General features: G+C 42.6%; 1 protein-coding gene across 1 annotated transcript in view; it reads left to right on the forward strand.

The window, feature by feature from the left end:
* Positions 1 to 7,242, forward strand: part of LOC146798150 (HHIP-like protein 1) — a 278,348-nt gene extending 271,106 nt beyond the window's left edge. Inside the window, exon 9 of the mRNA XM_085625400.1 lies at positions 1,105 to 7,242. Coding sequence (XP_085481526.1) covers positions 1,105 to 1,976 — 872 coding nt within the window. The 3' untranslated portion in view covers positions 1,977 to 7,242. The remainder of the gene's footprint in view (positions 1 to 1,104) is intronic.
* The last annotated feature ends 3,557 nt before the right edge of the window (positions 7,243 to 10,799 follow it).

A 10,799-nucleotide genomic window follows, 5' to 3' on the forward strand; every position in this document is an offset into this window, starting at 1 on the left:
AAGCCTTTGTTTTATTTGCTAGAACATTCTGCCCTCTAGTAGCAGAATGTTCTAATAACATTATTGCCCTTCGTAGCTAGGCTATACCGGTTATTAAAGTCCTGCTGGAGCGGGCCTTTAATAGCCAGTATAGCCCGCTACGGCGGGCTATAAGGCTATATTCAAATACACATATAGCCTTTAAAAAACGTTATTCCATTTGAATAATTGACCATACAGCACAGATGGCAAAAGAGATGTAGGCATGCACCTATTAAATAATATACCATAACAGTTTACATCGCCTTATTTTAAATGCACATGCGCCCATCCAACTTTTAATGTTTCTTTTTTTAGTGCTACTGTATAACATTTTTCAGTAAAGCACTGGGCGTTTTTTAACATTGAAATGTTTTATATTTTCAAAGACCCTATGCGGAGAGCCCTGGCTTCTCTTCGTCTCCGCCTCTGAGCTCACATGCAGCACCGAAATGGTATCTTATCATGTTTGTGGACTCTGCAGAAATGAAAGCGAAGCCAGAGTGGTCGGTAACATCAAGTCAACATTTTGTGAGCTGAGGATGTAAATTCCCACACTTAAGCGAGTACTAGTTATTCAAAATAGCTGATGTAATTTAGTGCTTAGAAGTTTGACAATATCTGACGAAAACACATAAAATTCAATAATTGACCTTACCTTAGGTAATATTTTTTTGTATGAGAATTTGGAGTTCATAGACTTATTGCATGAATACATTATGCACCAACAGTTAGTGCTGCAATAAGTTATAGCATGCATTAAAAAATAAAATAATTCACAACAGCTCATTTAGGTGTTTAAGTGAAAAATTACCAAGCCAGCTCCTTAACAACAGACGCTATTTCTGGACTTCAAACCATCATTAAAGCAATAACCTGAAATTCTGATGGTCTACATATTTCTTAACAGGAAACATAAATGATGTAACCCTTCTTTCACAGGCAAGGGTAAACTGTCTTATAGTAAAAATCTTGGGATTTTGCTATCAGCCAGCTCTCCTGTGGTGCAGTATGCTACAAAAATGTTTTTGAAATAAAAAAAAATGAATGTAAGACTTTATCTCACAGCTTTTTTCTGTGTTTTAGAATTTGTTCTGAGATCTAAAACTACGCCTTCCCCGTCACTTGCTCCCAGCGTCATTGCAAGTACCAACAAGACAACCCCCAGAAGCACGAGGAGGCCAGATTTTCATGCTACAACGACAAGAGTTTACAGCACTTCTTCCCCTGCAAGAAGAAATGAGCCACCGTTCCCCAGGGTGAGGCCTATCACCACAGCCCCAAGGGTAACACTGGCAGCTACTAAGATGGTAGCAACTCAGAGGCCAAAATCACGTGCATCCACAACCTCACGGCCATCCAAGGTGCCTTGGCAATCCTCTTCCAACTGGTACACAACGCTCATTGATCGCCTTAAGCCCGATATGGCCAAGTTGGGTAAGACGTCAGCACCATCCCAAAACCCTCATCGTCCGATGACCCCAGTGCCAACCAAACCTCAACAGCCATATCTAACCACAGTTGGTGTGAGACGCCGAGTCAGCAAGCAACAGAAACGCAGGAGGGTGAAAAAAATCAAAAAGAAGCAGAAGAAGCTAAAACATGGTACAGTAAGACTGGTCAACAGGGCAAACCTACCCGACCGTGGCCGAGTGGAGATCCACATCAACGGGGAGTGGGGAACCATTTGCAATGACATGTTTGACAGTCGGGCAGCTGGAGTGGTGTGCCAGCAGCTAGGCTACCCTTTTGTGCTGAAAGTGGTAAAGAAAGCAGAGTTTGGTGAAGGAGTAGACCTCAGGATTCTATTAGATGATGTGAGGTGTGTCGGCACTGAACGAACCCTTCTGGAATGCCGCCGGTCAAAGATTGGACAGCACAACTGCGGCCACGATGAGGATGTGGGAGTTATCTGTGGGCACACTGTGGAAGAGGCAGTGGAGGAAGAACAGGTTTAGAATGAGCTGGATTTTGTTGCAGATGTTCTGTTGAGTGCATCAGGAGAGATTGTGGGAACTTCTCATCATCTAATCAGACTAGATTTAGGATCAAATTTCACTTTTGAATGAACAGGTAACTGAACCCAATTGTCTTTAAGATGATATTTAGCCGTGAATAAAACCACAAGAAAATTGACTGAATTAAAATGAAGGGATTTGCAGTCCAGAACATTACCCCTCGTCCTAATGTCTATTTTTAAACCTCTTTGAAACGTAGAGTTTCCCCCCTTAGCTTCGTACGTTCCACCACCCCTTGTGTAATTTGGAGCTCTTTTGCAGAGAACCATCAAGCCTCCTCAAACGCCTGTTTACGATGTCATCACACGGTCCCATCTCTGATGACATCATAGGTGGACACGCTTTGACCATATTTCATTTTGTTGCTGGCACTTAGGAGACTATGCAGTTATCAAAGGTACAAATAAGGTTGACTATTGTCTCGCAGGTCATAGATGGAACAAAACCTGACTTGCCATTGAAAGGACAAAAGGACAAAGGGAGCAATGCATGTGGCACAGCAGGTCTATGTCATGCAACTGTCTAATATCAGCAGAGTAACACTAAATGCAAATGTCAACTCACTTTTCCATTGCCTGCTGTTGCAGCTGCCTAAATTATCTTGTACATAAATATGTGGATTCTTGTGTGTGATTGATAGAAGCCCAACTCAATTCATGAGCACTGAGTCTGGTGCTCCAGTATCTTTGCCAAAAAGATTTAGAAACATATATGTCGTTATAGATATTTTATTTGAAATCTTTGCCTTTAGGTGTCTACGCGCCAAGGAATTGGCAGTGTAAAATGAGGACATGGTTTAAAAGAGAAGACCTGTGTTTTACTTGTCCCTAGAACTATGGTGTTTCACAGTTAACAGTTTATTGTTCTGAAAATACGAGGGAAAACTAAGGTAAGAAAGATGGTTTCCAGAACTGTCTTCATAGTATAGTTATCTGCGGTCAGCCTGTTTAAACAAGCATAAATCTTGCGATGCTTTGTCCAATTGGAGAAGAGCAGTGCATAATTTGTACCAGCGATTGTAGGTGATGCTCACCAGCACTCTTTCTTGGAACCAGGACTTCTTTTTCACTATGAGTCTTTGCCCACCACGGGGCATATTTACAAGGGCTTTATCTCTGCTTTTTTGGCGTTTAAAGCCAAAAAAGCGGAGATAAAACTATCGCCCTATTAACAAGAGGGTGCTAACATGCATTAGCGCAAGTTAGCACCCTTTTACCCAACGCCTCCCTTTGCATATCTAATGAGATGCAAAATGGGCGTCACTGGGCAGGACAACTTTGTAAATATCACTGATGTGCACATCGCGATATTTACAAGGCCGCCCCAGCATTTTAGCCCACGTTAGTTTTTGGAGAAAACCGTTGTTTTCTCCAAAAACTAACGTCTGCTAAAATGCAGACTTACCTATCTCTAACATCGGGGTGGATTATGCTGATACGACCCTGTGGGTCGTATCAGCAAGGTTATCGCTGTTTTGCAGGGAATATCGCTGGAAAACCAGCGATGTCCCCTGCAAAACGGCGATGACCTCGCTATCTCTGGAATTTTTGCGCCCTGGAGAAACGCATTGTTAATAACGCGCTACCAGGGCGATAAATTCCAGAGATAGCTTGCAATGACAAAATTATCGCTAAGCACGGTCAGCGACAATTATCGCTGGCCATTGATAATATGCCCCCACAAGAGAGAGAATGGCGGAAAAAAAGAGAAATGAGGAAGAGAAAGCCAGGACAGAAAGTGAAGGGCGATGGAGCAAAGTGGCATGAGGTGAAACCAACACTAGCAGCCTTGGTGTTCAGCAACCCTGGAATTAAGCATCTCCGGCAGCCACATGCCAAGAAAATATTTGCATTCATGCACTTGTGGTTTTTTTTACAGTTTAAGTACTGGCACAGGATATGCCTTCAATATTTAATCTATGATAGATTTTGTATTGGTCGGGTCTGGTGCTTTCTGCAGAAAAGAAAAGGAACTATTAAGAACGCAGGTTGCCAGCCTACATTTTACCAGAGGCAGGAATCTCTGACTAAACCTCACATATTTTGCTGAAGAGGGCAGGATTAATGGAGTCATACTGTGGCAGTCATCACTAAGCCACTTTAATGCATGAGCAAATTGGACATCTGCACATGGTCTCCTCCATTCCAAGAGACACGGTGGCAAAGTGATCTCTCTCTCTCTTTCACTGCCATCTCTATAACTTTCTTTGCCTCTTTCTCTCTCTCTGCCTACCTCTGACTCTGTCTCTTTTACTACCTATCTCTTCATTACCACTCTCTACATTTTTGTCTCTATCTGCATCCTCACCTATCTCTTGCTGTGCCATCTCTCTCTCCCTACCTACCTAACCTCACTTCTCTTTAACTCTTCCTCTACTTCTATTTCTCTGTCTCACTTGTATTTCTGACTCATGTCTCAAACCTTATGTCACCTGACCTTTTCTACCTTGCTCCTGTCTTTTTCTAGTTGTATTAATCTCTGCATCTCTCTACACCTACCTCTTGCTCTGTATTAACTCTCTGCATCACCTTTACTCACCCCAAAACGTACTCTCTCTTAAATACGCCTCATTCCAAACCTTCTTTTTTTCCTATCTCCTCTGTCTCTACCACTAACTCTGCCTACCTTCGCATCTCTAACTCACCTCTCTTTCTCCATTGCTCTTTCTATCACACCACCCTGTATCACTCCCCATCTACTTTACCTTTCTCAACCTCATTTCTCCTTTTAATTCTCCTCTCTAGCTCTCTCTGCACCTCATCTCTTTACTTTTCTCATAATCCTCTTTTTACCTCACTCTGTTTTCCCTCAACTCTCTACCTCAGATCTCACTCACTGCATTATCTAGATCTTTGTCATAAATCTCTCCATCGCTAACTAACCTCTCAATGTACCTTTCTTTTCCTACCTCACCTTTACAAATCCTCTCTCTAATATCACAAAAAGAGTAGGAAAGTAATTCGGCTTTGTGTAAGGGCCCGCAACTGATGTCACCAGATACCCACTGGTGTCATAATTGAACAAATTCTCCAAAATCTCAAAAGCACCTACATTGACAAATCTGAATACTTGAACAATGATTATATCAACATATCACACTCGAAAAGGGTAATATATTTACAAGCAATCAATTTACTGTATCAAAATACATGGCTCACAATATGAAAGTATACTTACATTGTCAATTTATACATTCTAATTGTATCATATGAGTTGGAAGTGATATACGATTATTTCAGACTAGGAGTCAATCCTTTCGTATTTAATTATTGAGCAGAATCACAGCTGACATGTTTCACCGATAAATTTCTGCTTTATCAAGGCTCCGTAGACCTTATTTTGAACATCTCTGATTTTATAAAATATAATTTATAATAATATCTAAATAGTGCAAAGTAAGACACCCACTGGAGTCCCATAGAACTAACTTCAAAAGATCAACATTAGATCTACGTTAGTCCAATTAGTAAAATTATTAATTAGTGCTCAAGTTAACTGCAACAAATGTTTCCAGGCTCTCAAGCACACCTTCACCTCTTTCTACCTGTGTTCCTTCTACCTCACCGCTCAGACTACTTTACTCCTTTCGGGCTACTTCTCTGTCTTTACCTCTTTTTCTATCATCACCTTCTCTCTCTATCTCTCTCTCTCTTTCTCATCTCACTATTCATTTCCATAGCTATTTACTTACCGGACTCTCTAACGTATCTCTCTCTTTATGTATCTCTGCTCCTGAACTCTTTCTACGTCGCCACTTTCTCTACCTCACTCTCTCTTTCTGCATCCATCTCACCTCTCTCTCTCTCTACCACACCTCTGTCTCTCTTCTTCATTCCTTATCTCTGCATAACTCAAAACTATTTCATCTCGTCACCCCTCTCGCTCTCTCATTCGCTCACCTACAACATTCAGCTTGGAGAGAAAAGTGAAGTCCCCTTTTACTACATTGAAATGGTACAAGAATAGGGGCACATTTCTTTTCAGGGTGCCCCATCTTAGTAAAATTTCAACTAGGATCTTTTTTGTAGAATTTCTGACCTTTTCACTATGTTTATTGTCATTTTCACTCAGTTTTACTGCAGTGCTTTAAAACGGCAGTTTCTTCTAGGCTCTAACCAACTGCACTCCTTTTCTTTGGTAGGAAAGTTTTCACACTTCTCAGCAGGAATGTGGGCGAGGATGGTACTTCTCAAAAAGAAAACCAAAGATAGCTTTTTAAATTTTGTTCACTTTTCTCATTTTAGATTGGACATTTTTACATACTGTTTGGGAATAAAAAAGTGTTATTTTCTACCAGCGTCACCTCTTTGGCCCATCTCTACTTAACACCCCTTGGAAACAAAGACCCTGAAAACAGTGGGGTTGCAGTGACATGCCTGGCATATCAAAGATACTGAAGTTGCTGTTGGCAGTACACTTATTGAGGTCACTCATTGTACTAGTTTTTGATTTGTTGGGAGTGAAGGTGGAGGTGAATGATTGGGTCTAGTTTTAGCACTTATCCACTGCTAGTTCTCTTTATACACTGTTCTGCTGCTGCCAAGGTGAAGAAGTCGAATACGGATCAAAAAGACTGGATAAATGTATCTGGAAGGGGAGGAGGGATTTATGAAATATTAGGACAGTGGAATGTTAGGTGCTGCATTTAAACAGTGGAGTTCTCAGGGCTTCCAATGGCTGGTAGAATCCGGGAGCTACAACATTCCAATGTTTGTTCACAGCTATTGCTGTGAACAAAAGGCCTCACTGAGCCCGAGGGGATTTCATTCCCCTCGGTCTTCGTGAGGTCTTTGATTTTCAAATTAAAACATTCTGCCCTCTAGGGGCGGAGTGTTCTAATAGCCTTAGAGCTCTCCATAGCGGGCTGTATCGGCCATTAAAGGCCTCTTCCTTGTTAAAGGCGCAAGCAAAGTGTCTGGCCTTTAACGCTGGAGAGGGTCTTTAATGGCCGATAGAGCCTGCTATAATGGACTCTAAGGCTATAATGGTAGAAGTAATCATAATAAAAGAAAGGTTAAAATGAATGAGTGGATAAATAATGTTGTTTTAAATAAATGCAGGACATTTGCCAAGTGCTGTAGTGTGTCTGGCTTTTGTAATACTGTGATAATGAGCACTTCTGTATTGTAGTCAAACTTGTACTGTACACGCTTTAAAATCTATTTGAGGCACTGGCTGCCTTATTTAAAGAAAATAAGATAAATGACTTTTGCAGTTCTGTTTTTGAGTCTTTTGTTCAAAAGGAGGGGTAGGTGGGGGAGAATGTGATGCTGATTACCTGGGTCCAACAGGCAGCAGTGCAGGTAAAGACCGTGGGTCCTTTAAGCGATGTGCAGGCCCCTTTAAAAATGCTCCTCCCCTTACATTTGTAACCTTTTTGACTATCTCCATCTCTGCCTGGTGATGCCTTTAAATAAAGGTCAGTTGCAGGCATTTCTGCCCTTGTGTGTATACGTATGCATGTGATTTGTGTAGGATGAACCAAGCTATAAAGTAACAGAGTGTTCCACAGTAGTGAAGGGATGCAAAGTGTAGTGGTGAAGCAGGGGGAACACTGCTGACTCCAGATGCAGGAAGTGCAGATTGGCTGCTCTTTATCAGTCATGGATACAGATAAAATACTTTGTAATATGAAAGTAATATTGTCACTTTGAGTATGGGGCCTAATGGGAGGTAACTGAATTCCTTACATATATATTCCAAATAACATAAAACAAGCCTCCTTGTATTGTTAGCATTCTTTACCTGTGGTGTTTCCACTGAGGAGCCTCCCATGGTAAATATTTGTCTTGAATCTTTAATAGTCGTACATTTTTCTAACTGGACATGAGGATGGGTTGATCGAACTAATGTTGCAACAGGGTCCTTCAATAAAGATCACTAAATGTAGCTGATGGTGGTGCATGTATTAGAACACGATAACAATTCAGGATACACAAGAGTGTAGGCTTGTCAGACAGATTCAATAAGATTTGACTGCTGAAGGAGTACCTCCACAGACTCTTACGTCAGTCCTGCTCTGTTTACTCTCTTTGACCGTCAGTTCCTTTGCTCATTTGGCAAAAGGTCTATTAGAGCAATATAAGTTTGTATATAGATCTGTGCTGCTATTTGTTAATAATAGATGTAGATTAAAATTGCATTATACTCCCCGAGATTGCCCATGATGTCATTGCAAGAAATCCAATCTGCCTAGGATTTTATCTCAAAGTTGTTTGGCTTTTATTTTGTTCTCTAGATTTGAAACTCTGTGCTTGTCTGTGGTCTGCCATACAAGCTTCAGCCACAACAGTTGTGTTAAAATGAAGATGCAGCCCTCCTGTCTTCTCAGTGCAGCCAATCCTAATGTGAGACATGTTGAATTCCACACCAGCCAACCACTCTGCACACCCACAATGACCCAGGATCATGTCCCTCATCCCCGTGGCACACTGCAGTACACACACATAGCAATCACAGCACATCCCATGACAATGTGGCACCAAGTGCAACACCGACACTGCAGATCAGGGGACACAATTGGGTCCGCTCATGCGCAGAAACAGGCCAATCACATTGGACAGTGCAGGGAACTGTGAGATGCATATGCATGGGTACAACCTCACATCCATCATGTAGTCCCAATTCCACTCTCCCCCCCCAAATTGACAGCATCGCCCAAACAGTCACAATGTACATTTTCACATAGTCTGCATGTCAACTTCACATTGCAGAGGGACAAAAAACACATCCAGCAGGTCAGACCAGACAACCCATCAGTGATGCCGGAGACGACCACCACACCTCCGACGTCCTACAATAGCTCATAGAAATATCAGGCAACCCACCCCCAGGAGCAGGGCAGCTAAGCTACATAGAGAAGACCCCAGCCCCTCACAGACCCTTCAGGAGGAAGCACCCGCCACCACGGCTGGCTCCCAACACTTCACTGAAGCAAACATCACATTCCAATGCCAGGTGTCAGAATGCCAAAAGGAGGTGGCCGAACAGGTGTGGGTGGGGTCAGAGCTCATGGAAGCAGAAGTAGATCACATACGTGGGTGTAGGGACCACCTACACCCCACAAATGAGACCCACACCGCAACAGATATACATGCATGTGCACATGTCCTGCAATGAACCACACCCAGAGCCACGGAATCATCATTCACACCCCAACGCAGGACCTCCATAAGACGGCCCAGTCCACTCCTCTTACGCATTGAGTGGGTGACAACAAAGCCACATGTCCAAGGTCTTACCCGCTGCTGGCAGTGACATGTCTGCGTCTGCTGTACACAGCACAATGTAATGTCGTAGGGCCCAGGGCCCTCATGCATACAACAAGACCACGGGGATACACACAGATATCATGTTGAACTGGCTACGGGCACATGCGCCCGGCCCCTTTATTGGCAGGGCCATATGTACAGTGACGCCTGTGCTGGATGTGTGTGAGGTGAGTATAAGCCAGCCCGCACGGAGTTCTTGGTGCTGGCAACAACTTGAATAATAGACACCAGTGCAATGGAAACAGAAAACACCTGCACAACAGAGTCAACTGCTGAGCAACATGGAGGGAGCCGTAGCAAGGACAGCGGTCACCCAACATTCAAACAGAAGTGTGCAGTTGCAGTGCACTGAGGTTGGGGCTCTATAGATGAGTGCGCTCATGTGAAGAAATTGCTAGGATTGTGTCTCTTCGGGTTAGTCCTAATGCAGATGCAGTGGGGTGTGTTACACCTGCATCAACTTCCTCATCAGGGTCTGTGGAGTTGGAGTCAGTTGATTGCCAGAAGTCTAAATGCTTCAGCCCTTAGCCAGTGAAGTAGCTACATCAGAAATTCCAACATGGCGGCTACTCGGTGCTGAGTTAGCCTTCTAGTGTTTCGCCTGGTCATTTTGCCTTGCCGGTTATCGTGCTTGCGCACCTGTGGTGTTTCGCACTTCAACCGTCATTCCGTTAGTGAAGCAACGTTTTCCTTCACGCTTCACTTTTCCTGAGAGGAATCTCTGCGAGGGTATTTTCTGGTCGCTTTTCCTGTAATTCCTCACCTTGGCGTATTTTGAGGTCTGTAGTGGTTCCCAACACCGCCGTCGAGGGAGCATTCAGGTATTTTTTCTTTGGACTTAAGAGAGAGTCAGGGCTTTAGACTCTCTCCCTCTGCCCGCATTTTGGCTATTCTGGTCCCTCATGTCACCCCATATTTTATGATAGAAAAGATGTAGTCAGCGCTCCTGTTGCTTCAATTTTTGTTGTTGTAGAGGAATAGACGAACTCGTTTCCTCAGCGGAAGAGTATATTTTCAGTTGGTTCATTCATTTTTGTTAAAAGGAAAGCTCAGCGTTTTCTCTTTAATTTTTTAGCTCCTTAACATTACTAATTGAAGAACTAATAGCGCAGAGACTTTTTTCTCCGTTCAGAACTTATGAATGACACAATGGACTTTCTTAACTAGCAGCTCTAATTCAAAACTCCACTAACTTGGAGCACTCTACCATCTAGTCTACAAGTAAATAAAAATATATATATTTCTACTTATCATCTCTACCGGCGTGTTCATCATCTGCATCATCTAGAGCGACAAAGAGAAAGAATGATTGTTAGTAGCACTGCATTGGCTAGAGCTTATAAGTTAACACAATTTAATAAGAGAGAAGCTAGTCCACTGTTTTTTCAGGTATAAATAGAAGTTTAGAATCACATAGAATTTATGGAAATATATTTGCAAGCGTAGTGTACAGAGTAATTTGTGTTTTGTAATTTCAGGTGCTAGGAGAGCA

Source organism: Triturus cristatus, chromosome 9, assembly GCF_964204655.1.
Source record: "Triturus cristatus chromosome 9, aTriCri1.1, whole genome shotgun sequence".
Classification (NCBI taxonomy): Eukaryota; Metazoa; Chordata; class Amphibia; order Caudata; family Salamandridae; genus Triturus; species Triturus cristatus.